At 37.2% G+C, this 23,929-nt stretch overlaps 5 protein-coding genes, 1 long non-coding RNA gene and 1 other non-coding gene across 9 annotated transcripts; 4 read left to right on the forward strand and 3 right to left on the reverse strand.

The window, feature by feature from the left end:
- The first annotated feature begins 244 nt into the window (after window positions 1–244).
- On the forward strand, window positions 245–3,014 carry LOC100186472. 3 transcript variants are annotated; one of them, XM_026836832.1, is made up of 5 exons: window positions 245–358; window positions 856–1,011; window positions 1,199–1,309; window positions 1,768–2,014; window positions 2,859–3,014. In XM_026836832.1, exons 1-5 carry the CDS (start codon window positions 296–298, stop codon window positions 2,870–2,872), a joined length of 591 nt encoding a protein of 196 aa, XP_026692633.1. In that variant the 5' UTR covers window positions 245–295; the 3' UTR covers window positions 2,873–3,014. The 3 variants fall into 3 exon arrangements, with proteins under 3 accessions (XP_026692633.1, XP_018669582.1, XP_002128092.1); XM_018814037.2 differs by lacking the exon at window positions 2,859–3,014 and adding an exon at window positions 2,355–2,797 and having other exon boundaries at window positions 1,768–2,005; XM_002128056.4 differs by lacking the exon at window positions 2,859–3,014 and adding an exon at window positions 2,361–2,794.
- Window positions 3,015–3,271: 257 nt separating this feature from the next.
- LOC113474708 (low-density lipoprotein receptor-related protein 2-like) lies at window positions 3,272–9,074 on the reverse strand. Its single transcript, XM_026836806.1, has 4 exons — window positions 7,702–9,074; window positions 6,678–6,780; window positions 5,937–6,132; window positions 3,272–5,288 (listed from the first exon to the last, which is right to left on the reverse strand). The coding sequence occupies exons 1-4, from the start codon at window positions 8,952–8,954 to the stop codon at window positions 3,871–3,873; spliced, it is 2,970 nt and encodes a 989-aa protein (XP_026692607.1). The 5' UTR covers window positions 8,955–9,074; the 3' UTR covers window positions 3,272–3,870.
- Window positions 9,075–9,986: 912 nt separating this feature from the next.
- On the reverse strand, window positions 9,987–11,542 carry LOC113474711. Its single transcript, XR_003396398.1, has 2 exons — window positions 11,064–11,542; window positions 9,987–10,252 (listed from the first exon to the last, which is right to left on the reverse strand). It is a non-coding gene; the product is annotated as an uncharacterized LOC113474711 (long non-coding RNA).
- Window positions 11,543–13,121: 1,579 nt separating this feature from the next.
- Window positions 13,122–13,192, reverse strand: trnag-acc. The gene has a single exon. It is a non-coding gene; the product is annotated as a tRNA-Gly (tRNA).
- A 392-nt stretch (window positions 13,193–13,584) lies between these two features.
- Window positions 13,585–15,586, forward strand: LOC100176256. The gene is made up of 5 exons (XM_002127935.4): window positions 13,585–13,805; window positions 13,935–14,090; window positions 14,287–14,397; window positions 14,592–14,820; window positions 15,242–15,586. The coding sequence occupies exons 1-5, from the start codon at window positions 13,698–13,700 to the stop codon at window positions 15,349–15,351; spliced, it is 714 nt and encodes a 237-aa protein (XP_002127971.1). The 5' UTR covers window positions 13,585–13,697; the 3' UTR covers window positions 15,352–15,586.
- Window positions 15,587–15,960: 374 nt separating this feature from the next.
- Window positions 15,961–16,837, forward strand: zf(an1)-2 (zinc finger (AN1-like)-2). The gene has a single exon (XM_002127911.4). The coding sequence runs from the start codon at window positions 15,961–15,963 to the stop codon at window positions 16,741–16,743; it is 783 nt and encodes a 260-aa protein (XP_002127947.1). The 3' UTR covers window positions 16,744–16,837.
- Window positions 16,838–16,840: 3 nt separating this feature from the next.
- Window positions 16,841–23,027, forward strand: LOC100175549 (ER degradation-enhancing alpha-mannosidase-like protein 2). Its single transcript, XM_002127854.5, has 11 exons — window positions 16,841–16,953; window positions 17,354–17,504; window positions 17,892–17,997; window positions 18,371–18,496; window positions 18,808–19,019; window positions 19,356–19,497; window positions 19,966–20,090; window positions 20,512–20,656; window positions 21,085–21,206; window positions 21,635–21,806; window positions 22,275–23,027. The coding sequence occupies exons 1-11, from the start codon at window positions 16,859–16,861 to the stop codon at window positions 22,568–22,570; spliced, it is 1,692 nt and encodes a 563-aa protein (XP_002127890.1). The 5' UTR covers window positions 16,841–16,858; the 3' UTR covers window positions 22,571–23,027.
- The last annotated feature ends 902 nt before the right edge of the window (window positions 23,028–23,929 follow it).

A 23,929-nucleotide genomic window follows, 5' to 3' on the forward strand; every position in this document is an offset into this window, starting at 1 on the left:
CATTCCCTTTTTTTTCTGTTATGCCTTATTTGGTGGTAAATAAAGAATGTTAACGAAATTATATAACTGTATCCCTACGACTCTAAAAGTACGTTAAATGTTAAAAACACGATTAGAGAATATAGGGGATATTTTGTACTAACGGTATATTACTTTATAATTATAGGATGTTATTTCGCCATAATACGTTATTTTCGCCATAATACAACTCTCGATTATTATTCTTTATTATTTCATCATTTGTAGATCATTTGTTACGTCATAACCTGCTTTAGGTAGGCATCCGAAAGTTAAAATGTTTAAAAAATGTATTTTAACATTTTTGATTTGTTTATTGGGCGTCGATGCGCAACAGCAGGTGAGAACGTTGGGTAGAATGTGACTTGGACAATCAACTATAAGTTTGATTGTGAAAGTACATTTGCGTAATGGGTCAACTCTGTCCTAAATCCCAGGCCCCACTGTAGGACCTCACCCATAAGGAATAGAATGTGCATATACAATGTTGGGGTTATGTGCCAACTCTGGCCTAAATCCCAGGTCCCACGGCATGCCTCACTGTAGGACCTCACCCATATAGAATAGAATGTGCATATACAATGTGGGAATATTGGGAAAATCTGGTCCACATACCCTCGTCGCCATAGACTTTTTTTTAGAGATTATGCAAGTATATGTTCGTTTAAATAATTGGACGTATAACATCGAGCTTGGAAATGCAAAACTGACATAAATGCATTATATAAAACACTTAGCTTTAAAATGCAAGACTCGCACCCCAAACCACAAGCTGATAAGAAATATTACTTTTTTCTTATTTAAAAAAATATTATTCGTAATGTTTTTTTGTTACAGGTCGGCTTGCGAGCGACACCCAACGGAGGGGTATGGACAGCAACAATGAATGACGTCATCACGTGGATAAAACTCGGCAAAACTTCGTTTGAGTTTAATGTGACGGGTCCCGCTACTGGATATGTTGCCATGGCGATATCACGTGATAAACTGATGGTAAATACAGTTTATGACGTCATATTCGTTTTCGCGTTTTACAATAATATACCGTCAATAGCAAAGTTTGGGCCAACTTGGGCCTAAGTCTTAGGTACCATGGCGTGCCTCACTGTAAGACCTCACTCATATAGATTTAAATGCGAAGTTTATTGTTAAACTATTTTAACACCTGTGTAACTAACAGGGTCCAGATGATGACGTTTATCTCTGTGGACGAACTGCTCCCACCAGCGCCACCCTGCGGACACGAACAGGTTACTTAAATGCAAGGGGGCCACCAGTGTTAACTGCGGACGTAAGTGGTTTGGTTGGTTGGTAAATATAATGAAGGCGTAACATACTTAAGGTGGCTGTACACAGTATCCGGAATTCGTCCGTTTTGTCTGATTTGACCGGATTTCGCTGCCGCATGCGGAACTCGGTAATGGGTTTGCTTATGACTTCGCAAGCGAATTCACATGCCGGATGCTGTGTACACTGTACAGCCACCTTTAGCAGCACATTCGTTTTACCAAGTGTACCGTGTTAAGTTTAAACAAGTTAAAAAGTGTAAAGAAAATATCACCTAAAGGTTACCTACGTGATAACTTGTAAAATGTAAATAAACACGGAGGTGTATGAAACAGAACAATTCGACTATAACGAATGCCGTTGCCCTGCCACGCGATAACAGTTCAATTTTACGCATATACGACGTTTTTACCAGTTCAACAGCATACAAATCATCTTAACAAAACGGTAATATTTTCCCAGATTCAAAGCAACGTGGCTTTAGTAGCAAACAGGCTGACATGTCAGTTTGTGCGTCATAACAACGTCACTAAGTACATTAACAACGTCACAACAACATGGGATTTGAATAAAAACAAGTTTTACCTGTTGTATGCTGCTGGTGAGGTTAATACAGCGGGTGAACCAAGCTATCACGATGAGCATAGGTTTGCCTCGAGTTATCTTATTGACTTCGTGAATGGGACTGTTGATGCCACAACAACAGCAGGTATTATGCGTGTATATGCTGCCACCATTGTGGGCGCATGTGACATTGGGCAAGACACTTCAATTGCTTCAACCCAGTGGTCATTATTGACTTTTCTAAATTGTCATCTATACATTACAAAATATTCACCCACAAATTTGATACGTGGTAACTCGTTAGCGGGCACGAGGTGTATGAACTACCATGTATGATGCGCAACGACATGACCGCCGTGTCAAAAGCTCTTTAACAGTCGTTATACTTGGTGCACATACTTTATGCACCCGTTGTATTAATGGCTGTACCTTCCCATAATTACCCATAGGGTAGTTGTTTAGATTTGTAACCAAATGTTTTACCCCAACAGCTGTTACCGCCCCCAACAATATGATGACGACATCATCTACGTCATCAGCTGTCGCCATCAGCATTGTTTGTTACGTCATGCCATTCATACTAATGAATATGATGTAACAGGGCTACAATTTACATCATAATAATTGCTTATTGTTAAATATGTCTGTTCATTACGAACACTTAATCAATATTGTTTGAAAAGAAACTGTGGGGTAAGATGGATACCGTTAGTCGGTTAGCGCATAATATCCCATATTTCTCAACTCTGTTTACGTTATATATTTCTGTAAATATTTTTTTGGTTTCTACCAAATTGGACGATAAAATAGAATGAAAACCTGAACCATCTTACCCCAACTACTAAACAGCTTGTAACTGGTGTACTACTAAGAAAGGATAATAAAAAACATTTAATTAAACACAAAACCTTTATAACTATGTAGTCACTTATTGACTAATTTCTGAACCCCGTGGTCTTTACCTTAAATTCCCTCTTGTTAAAACATAGGCGCAAAATATTAGAAACCAACCGCACGATGTTCGCTGTGATGGGTAAAACCAGGAAGGATTTTGCAGCAAAGTCGAGCTTATCGTAAGAAACTGGGTTTTAAGTAAGTGGATCCTTTGTTTAGAGTCAAGTTGGTAGATTGAGCTTTGTTAGACAAAGTATTATGAATCTAATTTACCCGAAAAAATGATAAACATTATTATATAATATATAGTTATGTGGGGTAAGATGGGACATCTTTAGCGCATAATATCCAAATATCCTATTCGTGTTTTAAACAATTAACAACGGTATATGGGAGTCGTGTGGATGCAGTTTTATAATTCTTTGAATGTTCTTTGTTTACTACCAAATGGGTCGAGAGAATAGAATAAGAGGTGTCCCATCTCCCCCTACCCTACTATAACGCTTGTCTCTCTGATTACGGTAGCGAAGATTAAAGAATAGTTAATGACAGGATATAGCGACAACACGAAGCATAGTTGCTACACCTAGCAAACGAACCAGCCATTTGTGTTTATTTATATCCAATTTAAACGTATTAGAAACAAAAGTGTGCTCAAAAAGGTGTGATGTTTTTATAAACAAATAAAACACATATTCAACACAGTTTGTCAACGAACACCGAACGTTTAAGCGAGACACAAATACTGGTCCAATAAACGTTTTGATATTTATACAGAGTAATTTGGTTTCTAAGTTTTTGCTAGGTACAATACGAACATTTGGGAACAAAATGGAATAGAAGCAGTTATTTATCCTGGCATGTCGGGGGACGACAGTCGTTATAACACGAGTGTTCTGTTTCGTACACCTCGTGCCTGCTTATAAGTTACCACGTATGTAACTTTTTTCTGTGTCTGACAAATTTAGACAACTCATTAGTGTCCACTGAGTTGGAGCAATGATAAACCACCGAATCCGGAAAACTTATTTTTTGAATGGCGATCGTATATAGTTTAAGTTATACTGATGTTGTTGTTTCGTTGGGAGCTTTTGCTGTGGATTGGTTTTAATTCAACCATGCCCTGACCTGCACACGGATTTGTTTTAGCATTCGGTATAGTTTTGGTACTGCGTCAGTGTATATGATTGGGTTCAAAGAGCTGTTTATCGGCAAAAGAATAATTGCAGAAACAGAGTACACGAAACTCGGTAAACCTGATTCTCTGTAGCTTATAAACGTCATAAGGCAAACTGGAAGCCAACAGGAAAAGTCTGTGAGAATTAGAATTGATATCTTTCGTTGAAGGTTCTTTGCGTTCTTCTGTCGTTGTTCTGTTTGTTGCCTATTTGCTGTATTAGCTGAAAAGGCACCGGAGGATGTTCTTTTATAAATCGCAGCGTATGCTGCACTTATATAGAGCAAGGTAATGAAGTTGAAGCTCATGATAACGGCAGAAATCTCATTCAATCCCAATTGGTCAGTGGTCAGTTTGAAATACCTCGGCAGACACACAGCACTGGCGCTGTAGTAACCGAAGTACCCAACTGGTTCAGGCGCATGCCCAGGAAAGTTGGTGTTAAGAAACCGCTGCAGAACTGACCACGAACCCGTAGTGAATACGCCTTCGACACTAACGTTTCGTTGCGTGACGGAGATCCTTTTTGTAAACGCCAGCAGTTGGTCAAACCGAATCATCTCAGTCTTTAGGTAGGGCGTAGTTTTGATCCTTATAGTAGTCACCATGTATCGGGATAGGTGGTCAGAAAGTGGAAGAAGAGCTAAAACAAAACATAGAACCCAAATGCCAATAATCCAGATAGTTGCAACCTTTGTGCTAACTGTGCGCGATTTTAAAGGGAAATAGATTGTGTATAAACGATATGAAGTTAAACATACAAGCGAGAGAACCGACGCTTCACACGAGAGCACGGACAGAACTCCAATGACGTCGCAGGTTGTACTGCTTCGCCATAACAGATCTCTCCAGCAATATTGACCCGAAAATTGAGCTGACTTGATTGCGATAATTAACAAAGCAACGCCCATGAGAAAATCGGCGATAGAAAGATTTAGAATTAAAAGCTTGTTAATCACAGCTACCCTTGGCGCTTGTAAAACTTTCGCCTTTTTCGAGTTTTCCCAGAGAGATTTCAGTGAAAAAAAGAAGACCAGAGCGTTACCGTTGATGGCTACGCACGCCATGAACCAGATCATTGCTCTAAGGAAGGGGGATTTAATAAGCTCCTCTCGTGACGATATATCGCTGGCTTGGAACACATTAGGTGGGCACTCGTCAGATGCGTCTGCACAATCTCTATTGCCGTCTGTCACTTGGTCTCGACGAACAAAGAAAGGAGTTCCGCTTTCGCAGTAAAAGTGTGTGGATTCACTGCAGTTTACTTCGTCTGAATAGTCAAGGCACTCCGGAGGGAAGACCGCGTCGCATTTTTGCTTGTTGTCGATACTTACCACCTTTTTCGAACCTGTTGAACAGTTTGAGTTTAACTATATACGCTGCATGGTAGTAAAGCTTTTTAAATATAGTGACAAATATACGCTGGTTTTATACACTGGATAGGATGGAGTGAGACGACATCTGAAAAGCTTGTGACCTTTATTAAGGTGGTTCAGATAACAAAAATAAAACGCCCCTAATGTGTGTAAACGTGCCCGCAACTACCGAAACGATGTTTTTGTAAACTTCAAATGTTTTGGGGGCATTGTGGTTCTGGATATAGTAGTAGGGTAGGGTAAGATGGTCCAGGTTTTCATTTTACGTTATCGTCACATTTGGTGGTAAATAAAGAATATTTACTGAATTCTAAAACCTTATTTTAACAATTCTAATATAAGATCGTTGTTGATTGTTAAAAACCCGTTATAAATGGATGTTATAAGTGCCAACGGTATACTATATACATCTTACACCACAGTAATAACTGAATGTATGGTATATATAATAGGGTGGGGGGAGATGGGACACCTTTAGCACATAATAACCAGATATCTTGATCGTGTTTTACACAAATTAACAACGGTCTATGAGACTCATGGGGACATAGTTTCATCTTTCTTTGAATGTTCTTTGAGTTAAAATGTGTCCCATCTTCCTCCATCCTACTGTATCAAACCTGTTAACCAAACGCGGTGACCAGCATCGCATTCGAAACGTCCTGAGCAATTTCGCTCGTCTTCCCCGTTTTGACATTCACTTATTCCGTTGCAAACCGAGAAACCAAAAACAAAATTGAAAGAACCACTGCAACGTCGAATTTCTAAATACACAGTCTTTGTCACATTGGGCACAACACCGGTCGGGATTTTTTGCTGTAAAATAAATAGGATTGATATTATAGTAGGGTATAGGTTGGAGCTTGTTTCGCTTTTATCGTCTCATTTGGTAGTAAACAAAGACTATTTAACGGAATTATGAAACCGCATCTTTACGACTCCAAAGAAGCGTTGTTAATATTATTAAACACACATCATGAAGTATGTGATTTAAGCGATAACTGTATTCCATCTTATCGTACAGTACTAGAATTACAGCGAAGTTTATATACCATCATCTTCACAACGAAAGTTCATAACAACCTGTTGTTAAACTCGGCAAAAAATTGTACTTCACCTATATAACTTTCTTGTTTAAGAAATAATTTGTACAGTAGAGTGGGGAAAGATGGGACACTTTTAGCATCTAATATCCAAATATCCTAATCGTGTTTTAAACAATTAACAACGGCCTATGGGAGTCGGAAGGATACGGTTTTATAATTCTTGAAATGTTTTTTGTTTCCTTTAAATGGGACAAGAAATTAGAATGAAAAGGTGTCTCATCTTCCCCTACATAATACTATATGATAATAAGTTACCCGAACTAATGGTATTTCAGTGCAGACTGTCGGTTTGTTTGTGCAGTTCGCTCTTTCACTGCATTCGTCCTCCATATTTCTACATTCCGTAATCCCGTCACAACTAGAATTATAAATATAAGAAACCGTTACACTTAAGAACCATATTCCCCGATTGTTTTTTTTTTAAATTTAAAGTTATGTGCTACAAATATGCCATTTCTGACGGTTTTTTTTAAGTCACAAACGTTTTTTTAAACTCACGGGCAACGGTTATATAATTCCGTAAATATTCTTTGTTTCCTATCAAATGGAACGAATAAAAGAGAACGAAAACATCTCAGATTACCCCATCCCACTATAAATAACAAGTTACAAACTTCACGCTATGAGATTCATAGAATAAAGCGATATATAGTAGGTTGGGGTATCATGGTTCCAAAGAAGAATATTTATAGAATTATTTAACCGTATCCTGACGACTTTATAAAAACCTCGTTAATTGTTAAAATCACGATTGGAAATATGAGATTTAGTTCCTAACTGCTAACGGTATGTCTCATTTTATCCTACATAGTGTTAATATATGGGCATAATATAACAGGCATGTATAACCAAATTTGTTAAATAATATAACGAACGCTATTTACAATTCCTTGCGATCTGCTATGTGGCCCGACAACATTTTATATATTGGATCAACTAAGTGGTTGTAAATTTCACGTTCAATTCTTAGGTTTCTACATTGAAAACGCCTTTTGTTAAAAAGAAGACATTAGTTTACACATTATATAGTAGAGTAGGGGAAGATGGGACACCTTTTTATTTCATTTTCTCGTGCCATTTGGTAGTAAACGAAGAACATTTAAAGAATTGTAAAACCGTATCCTTACGCCTACCATAGACTGTTCTTAATTGTTTAGAACACGATCAAGATTTTCGAATATTACGTGTTAAAGGTGTCCCATCTTCCCCATCCTACTCTATCTTACACCGGGCACTGCCGAATACACTTTATTCATAAATGAGTAAAATCAAAACCGACCTCTTTGCCATTATAGGAAAGCTCTTGTTGGCCAGGTAATCAAAATTCCCATTTTCTAAAACTCTTTGAAATATATCTGGCACAGGTTGGCACACAAAGTCTTTTGTACGTGCTGGTATAAAGGCACCTGACTCTTTAGTACACCAGCGCTCATCCATTAAAGATAGATGACAATCAACAACCCCGTCGCATACTTTACTAGATGGTAAGCACACGTCATCGCATAAGAACTCTCCTGTCCTGCATTGCGAGCAAGAAGTGCTTTGATCCCCATAACAAACACTGCTGCACAAATCAGCAGCCCCAAAAGATGACGTCACGCATAGGCATTCATCTGACAAGTCGGAGCAATCAAAGATTCCGTCACAAATCTGTCTCGGTGCGATTACTGTAGTCCCATCCATGCATAGACTGCATTGGAAAGTGTCGTTTTGGTAGCAAAGATCCGAACGGTCATCACACGAGAAATAAGAATCTTTCAGACTCCATTGCGGAATGATGCAATACTTCTGCATATTAGATAAGCCAAAATATCCCTTCTGGCATTTGAACCCGGGCCCAACTGTGAATATGTCGTCTTCCACATTGGGGCAGTCGGCGTATGGATCACACGCATAAGACCAATGCAGGCAAGTCCTATGTAAGGTATCGTTCGGGCAACGAAACATCACCGGTTCTTCGCATTCTTCAATCTCATCAGTACAGTCACCACAGTGGTTAAGGCCGTCACATAAATAAGACACTGGAATACACCTTAACGAAACCTTACATTGAAAACTTCCATCTGGACAAGAACCGTTTAACGGGACAGTCGATTCATCGCTACCGTCAGTGCAATCCGTTCTATCGTTTAGCTGCCACGTTTTTGGAATACACCGTCTCTCAGGACTTAAAGGTGGTTGGTTAATTCCTAAGCAATCAAACTCGGTATCCAAACAAATCATGTTTGTCTCTTCATCCGAACCATCATCACAGTCTTCATAACCATCATTTACTCTGTACCTCGCGACACACCGACCGTTCCCAGGGCACCGAAACTCCTTCCTTTGGTCGCAAACCAGCGCCGACTGCTCGTCGGTTCCTTGGTAACAATCATCCACCCCATCCATTACCCATTCACGAGGAATACATTTAGTGGAATTTCCATCAAATCCGCAACGTATTTCGGTGTTGGCGCATGCAGGTAATGAGGCATCTTCATCGCTAGTGTCATCGGGAATAAGCATGGTAGCGCAGTCGTATTTACCATCCATTACTTTCCAACGTTGTATACACTTCCGACTCTTAGCGCATGTGAACTCTGAGATTCAATCAGTGTTATTATGACAACTATGTTACAACTTAAAAATATGTATATAGTACAATGGGGGAAGATAGGGCACAGTTTCGCTCTATTTTCTCGTCTTATTTAGTAGTAGACAAAGAGCATTCAAAACATATAAAACCGTATTCTTATAACTCTCATCGACTGTTGTTAATTGTTAAAAACACGGTTAGAATATTTGGATAATATGTGCTAAAATTGTCCCGTCTTTCCCAACCCTACTATATATAATCGCTCTGTTACGCTTCGGTGACAATGTATAAGACGCACGCACACACCATACCAATCAAGCCGCATTATAACCCCTAACCGAAGTGTATGTATCAGATTGGTCATAAAGAGGGGATGATGGCCGCGAACCAGTCTGTATATTTCAAGTATTAACTAAAAAGTTTAATCAATTGTTTATAACAGAGTGTATATTGTTATTATAGTAGAGTGGGGGAAGATGGGACACCTTTAACACATAATATCCAAATAGCCTGATCGTGTTTTAAACAATTAACAACGGTCTGTGGAAGTCGTGAAGATGCGGTTTTATAATTCATTGAATGTTCTTTGTTTACTACTAAATGGAAAGAGAAAACTAAACGAAAAGGTATCCCATCTTCCCCCATCCTATTATATATATAGCAAGCAAACATGAATGAGTTCGTCTACACATCGGTATATATACTAACTGTGGGGTAAGATGGATACCGTTAACATATAGTAGCCAATATTTTTGTGAGGATACGGTTATATAATTCTCTATAAATACACTTTGTTTACTACCAAATGGTACGATAAAGGTGAATATACGAGCCCCATCTTACCCCAACCTACTACAGAGTTGGGAAAGTCACGTTGTGTAATGTTTCAACACATATTTTTATTATTTTATTAATTAAGTTGTTTAGAAACACAATAAGAAGGGTCCAAACTTGTATTGATGTCAAGTCTGTATTAATGCTAATGGGGGTCACTTTCAACATCATTTATAATTGTCATTCATATTTACCTCCTGGATTCTATACTGAAACATGTCTGTTAATAAATACGCAAGTGCACAGTGACTTTTCAAACATACTGTATACATGTTAAACATTGGTATACCTTCCTCTTCGCGACATGGCAGAATAAACTGTTCGTTTTCAGTGCAGCTATCCGCTGTGTTGATATTATGTCTTTGCGCACAGCGGTTGCTGAAACGACACTTCACCTCGTTGTCGTTGCATTGAAAATAACCTGAGTAAGTATTTAAGTTGTTTACTTTATAGAATGCAACTTGGGGTGGCCAGTGAGGTAGCTGATTTGCGCGCTAATACGTAATGATAAATTATTGCATTGACGTTGCTGGCAGTATAAACCATCGCATGTAAAGGCTAAAATAACGCGGTGTTAATGTTGTAACGATTTTGCGATACGTTTAGGACAGGGGAAGATGGGACACCTTTACCAAACAATATCTCAATATTCTGATCGTTTTTAAACAATTAACACCGGTTTATGGGAGTCGGGGGAATACGGTTTTAAAATTCTTTGGATATTTTTCTTTACTACCAAGGTACGGGAAAATAGAGTAAAAAGGTGTCTCATCTTCCCCAAACCTACTATATGTTGTTAATTCGTACACTGTACGGGTAAATGAATGCCTACACAGTAATGTGGCAGTGGTAATATATTTAGCAACAGTTTAGCCTAACGCAATACCGTATTATAAAAAGCATGGGTTTCTGTATAAGTGATGCTGGGAGAGGAACGAAAATAAAGTCCATTGTTTGATGGAACGTGCAAATACTCAATACTGGTACAACAATACATACTCTTACTCAATTGAGTCAGAAATCGAAAGCGATAATCAAGTTATTTATAAAACGCAAAGAAGGGAATTAGCAGCAAAACAAAAATTGTTAAAACACGCTATGGGTAAAAGGTTTGGGAAAGAGTGTCAGTTAAAAGGCGTGGCTGATACCACTAAGCACATACGTCATTTCATTGTGCGAATTTCAAATCCCATTATTTTGCTTCAAGATCGCAATATTTTACAATAGTTCACCTGCTTCCTCGTCGGCGTTATTATCGCAGTCTCGGCCGAGATTCCTTAGAAGACGTCGAGGGATGCACTGGCCATTGCCGCAGTCAAACAAACCGTCCTCACCCCGACACGCCTGCTGCAGATGGTCCAAGTTTAAAGCGTCTGTAACTTAACGAAAATATTTCTGTATAAGAACAAACTTACGTCTTGTAATTTAGGGGTCTACTCTGCTTTATGATTTTTTTCTATAGTATGGGGAAAAGATAGGATGCGGGCAAGAAAAAAAAACAGTTTTTTACTTCTCAACAGCAGTACTTTCTTTACTGTTGATAAGTAAAATTCGATGATGAATCAATGCCACATTTTTAAAATACCTGAAATTCAGTAAGATGGTCATTATGAATGCTTGCTGAATCGTAAATAAACTGCCAAAATTTTGTGGTTTGTGAGTTCGAATCACTAAACCGCGAGTTAATAAAATATGCTGAAACATTACGTACAGTTTGTTTTTGTGTAATACAATCAATTTGGTCCTGCTAGAAAAAATAGATATATAGTATAGGGGGATGGGGGAAATCGGAAACTTAAGCACATTCTGCCCAATATTTAAAAATCAAAACGGATGACGGTTTTGGGTAATATCACAAATTAGTATTATTATTCCTTTCTTATTTATAACAACAATTCCAAAAATATATTAAAACACATGAGGAGTTATTTAGCGACAACAACAGGTGAAGTTCGCACAACAGGCAAAATTTTACAAATTCGTAAACATACAGGGTAAGACGGGACAGTTTAAAATTAGTGTTAGGTTTGATTAATAAATGATATTTTTTATAAGAAACACACGTAAACACCACGAAATATTACAGTATATTATTGTATGAAAATTGGTATTGTTTAAACGATAATGGGTATTGTTCGAATTTCAATAGATAAATATTGTATCTTACAAATGCATATGAACTTGTAGTAACAGAAAATTGATTATAACTATTAATAAATAGTTCTGTAACACTTTTTTTCTGAATATCCTTAAATGGGGGTTTGTAAAAAGAAAATTAAAAAGGTCTCGTCCGACAAAAGTGTCCCATCTTCCCCCACCCTACTATATACATATTTATAGGGGTCATCTTAATCACAAAATGATGAACTAAGTTCACATTTACCTGTGTAGCAACAACAGAATGAAACTCCAAATAGAAGAGAACGAAACAGTAGCATACCTAACTTTAAAAGATTAAAAATTCTTGGAAATAGATTACAGAATATGTAGTATCCTACAAGATGGGACAGAATCTAACAACCTCATATTTCCTGATCGTGTTTTGAACAATTAACAACGTTCTTCTAGAGTCGCGGATATACGGTTATATAATTGTTTAAATGTTCTTTGTTTACTACCAAATAAGACAAGAAAAAAAATGAAAACGTCTTTATACCCCCTCCTCCCCCCTTTCATATGTGCTTTATTAAAATCTCTAGCCAAATAATGTCTGAAGCTACAATAGATTTCGTTTGCTTGTACATGACATGATGATCTTAATATTGGCTTTAAGTTATTTATACATAAAAGTGGTTTGAATTTTCCTTTTTGGTTGGCTCGCTAAAACGAAACCGATGATGTTATTGGGTTTCAACGCACGATGTAGCGTAAACAATTTAGCGGAAACTTATTTATACGCGTGATGCAACAAGCACCATGATTGACGTAATACGTGTTATTTATAGTGGGGTGGGGCAAGATGGTACATGTTTTCATTCTTCTTTATCGTTCCATTCGGTAGTAAATAAAGAATATTTACAGAATTGTAAAGTCGTAACAGTGCGACAATACAAGAGCGTTATTAACTGTTAAAAAAACGGTGAGTAAATATGGGATTCGGGTGCTAACGTATTTTTTTTCTCAATGCAGTAACTTTATTGAACACCCAAAGCAACAAAATACACATGTGGCTGTACAAGAAGTGAAGAGGGAATGACGCAGAAGGTAATCGCCAAAACTGAAAGATGGGTCAGTTTTATAATTTCTCTACGAAGGCTATGAACCTCTTTTTATCGAATGTGAAAAGAGGTTGCATTGGCCGGGAATCGAATCCGGGCCCCCCGCGTGGTAGGCGAGGATTCTACCACTGAACCACCAATGCTGGTGATAACGTATTACCCCATAATTTCAAAGTGGGAAGTGTTTTGGGCCAAAGGGTGAATGGGTTCGAATCCCACTTCTGACAAAGATTTTACCAAGCAAACGATGGCATCAAACTAAATTTAAATAAACATTGTTTTAATCAGAGCGTCGAAGAACTTTTAATGGAAGTTTTAGCGTAAGTTATGTTTACAATTTGTTTCAACCCATATAAGTGACCACTGGGTTGGAACAATTGTCGTTAAATGTTTTCCAAGCACACATATACCCACAATGGTAGCAGCATTAAGCCTCGATCCTATATAGCGGAATACAACTACGATGATATTAATAAATGACATTCAATCATCACAACGTTATAAATCTCATGGGAAGCTGATGGTTTCCGAGCTGATTTGCTTCAATTAGAATTGTATTGAGCGAATATGCTGGCCCAAGTATATAGCTACTAATATGCAGTGTTTCTGAGTGTTGGGGCAAAATAACTGGATCCCAGGCACTATAGAATGAAAATGGCCAATAAGATGTTTCTATTTAGAATAAACGGAATGTGTTTTTATTATTTACTAATCGCCGCAGTAGTTTCGGAAAGCTATTCTGCAAACGCGAATCAGGTAAACTATATGCTGTGGTTTTACTCTAATTTTTAAAATTTCGTTTTATTTTTTCCTAAAATTAGTGTTTTGCTAAAATTCGTTTTTAAAATGTTGGCTTCGTCATGGATGAATGATTTTTGTTTTCAGGATGACGTCACAATAACAGCTGGTGGCGGATATTGGAACTTGACACTAGGTGGCAGTGTAGCTTGGGAAGAAACCGGAAGCGGTTCGATGAGATTCGTCATACAAAGCGTCACATCCGGTTACGTTGCCATGGCAATATCACGTGACAGTTTAATGGTAAGAGGAATTCCATGGGTACATGGCGGGCAACAACAGACGTTATAACATGGTTGTTCTGTTTCATACACTTCGTGCCACCTTACGAGTTACCACGTATGTAACTTCGTGGGTAATTTTTGCGCGACTTTTCGTAAATCCTTAACTGATATTAGGAACCCATATATTAAATAATTACAAAACCTATGTTTTCCAGGGTGACGACGATTGCTACATCTGTATGGTAGGTGGCGCCACCTCGCGGGGTCTTGTGTGGAAAACAGCATACCTTCCCCCACACCAAACACCAGTAGATGTTAAAACAAAGGTATATCTACTATCTAGTGTTATTATAAGTGTGAATACATAGAAGGAACAATGTTCACATATAGTTTAAGTATATTTTTCCGTATCCTAACGATTCTAGAAGAGTCGAAAAAAATAAACGGGTTCATGTTGTCTATTTCGTATAAGGTATATGTTATATCAGACACACAAACTAATATGATCCCCACCCCACAGGAAAAGTATCACTACAAAATTCGATTTGTGAATGGGGTCATAACGTGCTCGTTTATTCGGCCTTATGACGTCACAAAGCGTATCAATGGAACAATGACCACTTGGGATTTAAACAATGGGAAGTTCAACCTTCTATTTGCGAGGGGTTACGTCACAGATGGTTCGATGGTTTATCACAGTGGTGATCGTGAACGAACAATGAAATCGATAAAGTTTGTTAAGTCGAGCGGTAAGGCTTATGATGACGTCATAATGTATTAATAATAATCAATTTTTGGTGCTCGGTTGTGGTAGCGAAGATTACGTAACTCGTAATTAGCTGGCACATGGTGTATGAAACAAAACATCCGTGTTATAACGACCATCGTTGGCCGCCATGGGAACAGTTTCATTCATTCATTATAGAATAAAAAGAAAAGACAGATTATAGTGACGAAACGACGGTGTTAATACTTACTTACGGTTAAAAGCATATAATAGGGTGGGGTAAGATGGGACATCCTTTGCACATTTTATTCAAATATGCTGTTCGTATTTTTAACAGTTAACAACGGTCTATGGGGATCGTAAGGATTTTGTTTTATAATTCTTGAAATTATATTTACACCTAATTAACAAACGAAACTATCTTTGTTAAACATTCTTTTCAGATTATTACGTCACTACAGCGTCTATGTCGTCAACAACATCTAGTGGGAGCTTTAATTCATTGGAACTGTGGTTAATGAGTTTGGCTTTGCTGTTAGCAATGTTAATCTAACAATATAGAACGATCGACAAAGTGTTTCGGGGGTTTGAGAACATGAGACATGCAATTGTTTGTTTGAATTTTTTGTAAAAAAACACAGCGAATCAAGAAAGAGATACGAAGTAAAAGCAACCAATAATCGGAAAAAGTGTTGGATTCGAAAGAGTTTTTGTTTATTTTATGAATTGTTGGTTTATTCTTTCTTTTTAATGCTGGATTGTTTATGAACAACGGTACTTTTTGTGTAGCTATGTTGTTAATGTATTGTAATCTCCTGTTTCGGATCGTACCTGCGAAAATGTGACAGAGTCCGTACTCTGATATAAATAATAGTAACTTAATTATTTATGATCGCGTAGCGGGGCAACAACAGTCGTTAAAACACAGTCGTTCTGTTTGATATACCTTGTGCAGCTTACTAGTTACCAAGTATTTAGCTTTGTGGGTGATTAGTGTTCCGTATAGACAATTTTGGGAAATTTGTACCTCAGATCAGAGACCACTCATAAACATCTGTGCTATAATATAACTCATTTTCCTTTTGACCCCGAAAGTTTATGATTTCTATTACTTTGTAACAGTGGGGAAGTCCCAACACGTAAACTTTCAGAATTTTTTGAAATGTCTGAGTTTGACATTGGTAAGCATTGTAGCTATGATGAATGCAGTAGGTTGGATTTCTTACCATTTACGTGCGATGTGTGTGCCAATATTTTCTGTAAAGATCACGAGAAACCAGCCGAACATAAGTGCACGAAACTGCCGAAGGCTGTGACATTAGATGTTTCTACATTACAACCGCCACCTAAGTACGAATGTACGTTTTTAAACTGTCACAAATCGGAATTGGTTCCAGTGAAATGTTCCGCGTGTTTCGAACAGTTTTGCTTAAACCACAGGTCGCAAGAAGATCACAAATGTGAAGCAAAGTTTGCGAAAAAAGACGTGAAAAAGTTAATCGTGTTGCAATCTTTTCCCAAAAGTAGCTTCAAGGCTTATTTTAAGGGAGCGAAATCTGAGAAATTGGCTGCAAAAGTTCAAGTTATGAAGTTAAAGCAGAAAGCTGTGGGTAGAAATGACATTCCACAAGAACATAGAATTTATTTCTCAATCCAGTATATTCTAGATGGGCGGGTCATCAAAACTAGCGAGGTGTTTGTGAGTTATCACTGGAAAGTCGGGAAAATGTTGGATTACTGCTGTGATAACATGAACATTGTGAATAAAAATAATGTAAATTGTGACGAAAAATTGAAACTTTGTTCAGCTAAGTCTGGAGTTGTTTATTCTGCAAATGAAGAAATTAAAATTTTATTGGAAAATGAAAAATTATTTAACGGTTCAAATATTGTGATAACTAACGTGCCGACTCATGTTACACAGGTTGAATTTTCTGCTGAGTAATAATAGTTATTGTGGCCAGTTGTTTGCTCACAGTAATGTATTATGATGATTTTGTGTTATTCTTGCTTATAATTTTCATGTATTTTTTCACAGATAAAATATTGCTGGGTTTAAAATGGGAAAGTTTTATCTCGTACTTTTAATAATGCTTGTGTTAGTTTCAAATTGTTTTGGTGGAAATTCAAATGAAGATGAACTTAGTGATTTAAGGTATTTTGTATTAAGGGATAAAGTATTACACTTTGGTAGCTGGGTATCAGTACTTAATTAGTGGCATTTTAGGAGACATATATTTATTATTGGGGCATAATTAAACCTCATGGGATTGTTGTGTTTTAGATGCCTAATTGCTGCAAAGTGGTGAATAATATAATAGGTGTAAATATAAACAAATGTAGGTTATTTTATTGATGGAGTAGTGGGACATACGTGTTAGGTGTCTCAGTTAGAACTACAAACCTGAAAAGTTAAAAAACTCTGTGTTAAACCAGATGAAATGTTAAACCAATGTTTATAATCGGTGTTTGTATGTTCACCTACTGTATCTGTTGTTGTTTTTAATAACACCATGTATATGAAGACACCCATGTTGTAAACCCCCCATCCACAGGAACAAAGTAAAGGATATGTTTTACCACGCTTACAACGGATACTTAGAACGAGGTTACCCCTACGATGAACTTCGACCTTTGACCTGCGATGGGGTCAACACTTGGGGGAGCTTTTCCCTTACACTGGTTGATGCGCTTGATACTTTGGCGGTTCGTTTTCTTATTCATAAATTCATTTTTATCGTAATTTCATTGAGTTTGTTATAATTGGAAAAGTCTTGATTGTATTGATATTCATGAATTGTGGAATTTTAAACTCCTTTTTGAAACAGTTTTAAATGACAGACATATAAATCAAAAAAATTTATTGATGAATTCAATTTCACATTTTTTTTGTTGATCATATTAAAGCGAAATGCCTAAATGTGACAGTTCTATAAGAGAAGAAGGTTCTCTAACTTTTTTTGCTCGTGTCATTTTTTATTTCATATAAAAACTTTAAACACTTATAAATTAAAAACAAGAAGGGAAAATTCAACAAATCTGTGTTTTCATATTTTAAAGTTTAGGTTGAAAAATTTTTGATTTCTATCCCAGGTGTTGGGGAACTACAGCGAATTCAGGAGAGTCGCGAATGAATTAACGAACAACATCGACTTCAATATAAACGTTAATGTGTCAGTGTTTGAAACAAATATTAGAGGTGACTTTCTTATTGTTTGGTTTCTGATGATGTATGTGCAATGTTTTATTTGGTTTGTTATGTCATGATGTCTTGTCAAATGTCGTAAAATGGATAATTTTTTTAACAGTATTTCATTTTTAAGACACTGCATTAATTTACTATTTTTTAACAGATTTGGCATTTAGAATGTATAATGTAGCGATAAAACAGCATAAGGCATGCTATGCGTATCAGCGTATACTTGTGTATTAAGTTTTACCCTTCGGTCTTCTAATAGTCTATAATAAACACCCTACTTAATGCACCACTTTAACCCAGTGGTTGGTTTTCCATTGATTCTTTTATTATTTCCTATTAAATCGAACTTGCTTAACCAACCTCTTTAACCCAGTGGTCGGTGGTCTACTGTCAGCTCATCTAATGGCAGATAAAGCAGGGTTGGAATTAACACCAGGGTGGCCGTGTAGTGGACCACTGCTTGACTTGGCTGTGGATGTGGCAGATAGATTGTTACCAGGTGTGTAGAAATATAAGTGTTGATATGCCATATATATATATATATATGCTATTGTAGCCAGGTGTATTATATACTTATGAGGGATCTTCTGGCCCTGGGTAGCACGTAAAGGGTTGGCAAGCTTACCCTAAATTTTCTACTCTGCATTAAACAATAAACACTGACACCAAATTTGTAAATAAATAAAAAGTTACGTCTTTTAGAAAAAGAATAGTTTAACAAAAAGGAAATAAAATATTAATATATATATATATGTGTTTTTTGTGTGGTTTATATTTTTGTTGCTTTATTTTACCTCCACCATCCCACAGCGTTTAACACACCCACGTACATGCCTTTTGGGACGGTGAACCTACGTTATGGGGTGGATGCGAATGAAACACCCATCACATGCACTGCGGGGGTGGGAACGTTTATAGTGGAGTTTGCTACACTAAGTAGATTGACCGGTGACGCCAAATATGAAGAAATCGCTATGAAGGCAATTCATGCTTTGAATCAATCAAGATCTAATATTGGTTTGGTAAGTTGGGATTGTCTTTGTTGGGGGTTGTATTGTATATGGGTGAGTTTCTACAGTCAGGCATGCCTTGGAATCTGGGATTTAAGCCAGAGTTGGGCCATTACCCTACGTTTGGTAACAATTTTTTTATTCTAATGTTTGGAATATAAATAATCATATTTACTACACTATTACCTATCGCTATGTTCCCAAGAATCCCAATCTAGACCGTACTGAAGCAGTTTATAAATACTCAATAATAGAGATTCTATTCTATATGGGTGAGGTCTTCTGTAGGGCACACGTATTACTTCTACTTTTTAAAACACATAATTGACAAACACCCTCTATTCATAGTTGGGCAACCACATAAATGTTATAACGGGCAAATGGACGGCGCTCGACTCTGGCATTGGGGCAGGGGTTGATTCGTTCTACGAATATTTAGTGAAAGGATCAATATTACTGGATATGCCCGAGTTAATGGAGATGTTTAAAGGTAGGGGTTGATATTGGAACTTAACTAAGTAATTGAGGTAAGTGAATATAAGGCTAAACATTATAATCACAAGGAAAGCAGGAGTAGGTAAATACATAGTTTTTTTTTTTTTGATATGATGTGTTTACTTTGGTTTATTTCTTTGTGCGTCTGAAGCTTAATCCTGATTTACTGAATCAACTAATCACCCAATAAGTTCAACACATGGGACCTGAGATTTATTACGAGAGATTAAAGCCCTGAAGCCAAAGTTAGCCCATTACCCAGGGTGCTACAACCTATTAGAGTTGAAGCAATGACCATTAAGTGTCTTGCCCAAGGTGGTACGCCCACAATGGTGACAGCGTCAAGCATTGAACCCCGTACCCTTCAGTTAGAATGCAATTGCCTAACCACTGCGTAGGATTCCACCAAAAACTTTTTACATGTGTCATTTTATCACTGACAACTTTGCGTAATCTTCTGCAGAGTTCTTGGGTCCAATAGAGAAATACCTGAAGCAGGGTGATTGGTATATGTGGGCTAATATGAACACAGGTTCGATCACCCTTCCAATCCATCAGTCACTCGAAGCCTTCTGGCCGGGTTTACAAGTGGGTTGATGTAATAGTTGTTTAATATGATAACCTAAATTGTATTTATTCCTATGAGTTTGAGAGCAAAAATCAAGCTAATGAAGAGCTGGTAACCTCCAATGAAAGCTACATTTATATAGTTTAAGCTCTGATTTATCAGATATAACTTATGTTCAATTACTAGATACACTACTTTTGTACTTTATATTCTGTTTATTTACGTAACTTTCTAAGCTTTTGCTTTTCCAATTAAAATTGTAAAACACCAACAACAAAAATTGAAAAATTAGAACAAACGGTCAGTGACCACTGGTTGGCAGCTAAACCAGCAACGACTTTTTATAACTCAGTAACCTTGGATTATAATACAAGCTTCTAACCACTAAGCCACAGCACTAGACCCACAACTTGACACATATCCTAACAACACTTCGTGCAGACTTTATACGGAGACACCGAGAATGCTTACAAGACGATACTAAGTTACTACGACGTGTGGGATAAATATGGTGGAACGCCCGAGTTTTACAGCATTACACAATCAGAACCTTTTAATGGAAGGGAGGGCTACCCGCTTAGACCAGGTGAATGAATGTAACTTTTATCCTTTATTGGAGGGGAAACTACAGTCAGTATAACACGGGTGTTATGTTTCATACACTTTGTGCCAGCTTATGAGTTACCACGTATTTAACATATAAGTAATGTGAATGTCCGAACAACTCATGCCTGCATACCAAGTCTCCTGCCTCACCCTTATAAAATAATACACTAGCTAGCGTGTATTCTTACAGAACGCGTGTATTCTTATAGAAGAATCACGTTTGGTTTAATATCACTGAGTAAAGTGGCTTCCCAATTTGGAACAAAAAATGAGTGGCTCGTATGTCTTCCTTTTTAGTAAGGAAAACATATATATTACCTCATTACCTGGTATACTGTTTGGTGTTTATATCTAATAATATTTGTGAGTTATGATCATGACATCACAAAAACAATTATTTTACCACAGAGTTGATAGAAAGCACGATGTATCTTTATAAATCAAACAAAGATCCAAGGCTACTGGAGTTTGGGAAACAATTGTTACGTTCCATTGAAAAAGTTGCTAAAACTAATTGTGGTTACGCAACAGTGAGTATTGTGATGTCATATATCATTGCTCCTCCGCAGAATAAATAGGCTACATTAATTATGCAAAAAGTTAAAATGAATATTTAACATTATAACTGATGGCAAAAGTAACAGAATAAATGCGAATTTTCTATTCTATGTGGGCAAAACCATAAATTTTAAATCAGATTTTACCCATAAACACAACAACCAACACCCAGACTGCTTATGTATGGCCCTATTCCCTACACAGTTCTTGACAAGTCATTAATACACCAAGGATGTACATTATTATCGTATAAAGATAAATAAGCAAATTAGTCTTTTGGATTCCTTTGAGTTAATATATTATAACGTTTAATCTGTCTTGCCCGAGGTAAAAATGAGCACTTATGATTATGAGCGAATAATCATTTAATATTTCATCATAATCTCTTTAAAACCCCAAGGTTAAAGATGTGCGCGACCATCGCCTTGACAACCGGATGGAATCTTTTTTTCTCGCTGAAACGATCAAATATCTGTACCTTCTGTTTGACCCAGAGAACCCACTGCTAACCACCATGAAGGGGGCATCACTGAGGGAGTTTGGGGATGGGAGGGAATGCATACTGGGGGCTGGTGAGTTAGAGGGTTGATGTTGTATTGTCAGCAAGTTTTACCTAACCTATGTTATGTTAATGGGTCTTGTTGGTCCTCATGCTCACTGTCAAGCTAAATACTTGTTTTGTTTTGTTACATTTTTGTATTTTTAATATTCAGTACTTTTTATTTAACTATGATACCATTATGTTGTTGTACCTCATGCTCATTGACAAGCTAGATATACATTTTTCAAAATCTGTTCTTTGTCAAGTATTTTGTTTTTAACAACTGTATTTTGTTGCTGTTTCCCTCTCTTCATTGTTTTGGTTAGTCCCGTCACAACCTCTAGACCAGAGGTTACAGGTTGAAAGCTTGACTCTGTTGCCGTTGGGGGTGTATGTGTCCTTGGGAAAGTTGTTGTTAAATTGTCAGTCCTACAGTTTTTAAATAATTTTAATTTCAGCATCATGTTTAAAAATTATGAATATAATGTTTATATTTTAGGTGGCTACATATTCAACACAGAAGCCCACCCAATCGACGTTAGTGCGCTGCATTGTTGCGACATAATGAGAAAAGATACGGAAAATTCCAATATTTGGAACACCTTTAAAAGTTTCGATGCAAAAACTTTGTTCACGGTTAACCGTAGTGGGTGGGAGCCAAACCCGGAACCTTCAGGTCAAAGAACTTGGGCAGGAAGTGATGATCGTAATGTATCACGGTTAGTGACGAATTGTGATGCGGAAAGTTATCATATGAAGTTCATGAAACATGGGCAGATATTTACCGAGGCTTAAGTTTTATCGGCGGTAAATATTTTAAATATTTTAAAACACAGGGAAGGCAGGATAGTTAGACACATAATACTGTGAAACAAATCTAACTTGTTGGTTGTAATGTTTTGCCTGCAAACCATGCCACCCCAGGTTTAGTGTCTATGAGTTTGTACCAGAGTTAATGTGCTATGTATGCCAGTATGTACTTTAAAAGTATTTCTCTTCTATCATTATCCTATTTAAATATCTGGGCGCAGAAATAACATTTTGAACAAGTTGCTTATATTCACATTGGTTACCGCAAAAAACATAAGAAACAAATTTTCCTTAACATACTGTGATCATTGGTGCAATGTCTGTGCTTTATAACGAGATTATGGTATATCGTTTGCTCCTTATAACCTGATCAATATATTCTCAGTTCACTACTTTATTTGGTATTACAGTTTTGTAACTTAATACATTGATAGTATTATGTGCTTTGTGTTTGGTAATATAGTGAGTGTATGTAAATAAGGATAGGCCAAATACTGCATACGAGCTGTTGTTTTTACTTCGGGCAATCTTTGCAGGAGCAAGGTTTCCTCAATTTCAATCACTGGAAAATATTTAATTAACAATATTGCAGCATGTTACTGGTTACAAAGCTAAAAGTTTCCCATTTCAACACATTTCATATATTTAGCCTAAAATCCACGTTTTAAAACTTTAATTATACGCGACATAAAGTTTATTGTTACGTTAAATCAGTGGAGGTAGCGTGTGTTGTGACGTCATGATCGCCACTGTTGGGTATGCTGCATCTAAACAACAGCACAGACACTTGTGGCATAGAGACTTCGATGTATTCGTTCGTTATGTGATGTATGGCACTGCCAAAGTTTGAACCAACCGCACAGTGCCAGGTTTGGCCAAATCGTGCCTCGAATGTCTGAGGAGATAATGTGGTTTATTACATACGTCATACATGTTGTATTCATATACACTCCATGTACATTGTCGAGTTATAACATGGGTGTCTTCTTATACACCAGACACACATGGTGTATTCATACACCTCATGCTCACCGTCGAGTTATAACATGGGTGTCTTCTTATACACCAGACACACATGGTGTATTCATACACCTCATGCTCACCGTCGAGTTATAACATGGGTGTCTTCTTATACACCAGACACACATGATGTATTCATACACCTCATGCTTACTGTCGAGCTATAACATGGGTGTCTTCTTATACACCAGACACACATGGTGTATTCATACACCTCATGCTCACTGTCGAGTTATAACATGGGTGTCTTCTTATACACCAGACACACATGGTGTATTCATACACCTCATGCTCACTGTCGAGTTATACATGGGTGCTTCTTAT

Source organism: Ciona intestinalis, chromosome 11 (genome assembly GCF_000224145.3).
Source record: "Ciona intestinalis chromosome 11, KH, whole genome shotgun sequence".
Classification (NCBI taxonomy): domain Eukaryota; kingdom Metazoa; phylum Chordata; class Ascidiacea; order Phlebobranchia; family Cionidae; genus Ciona; species Ciona intestinalis.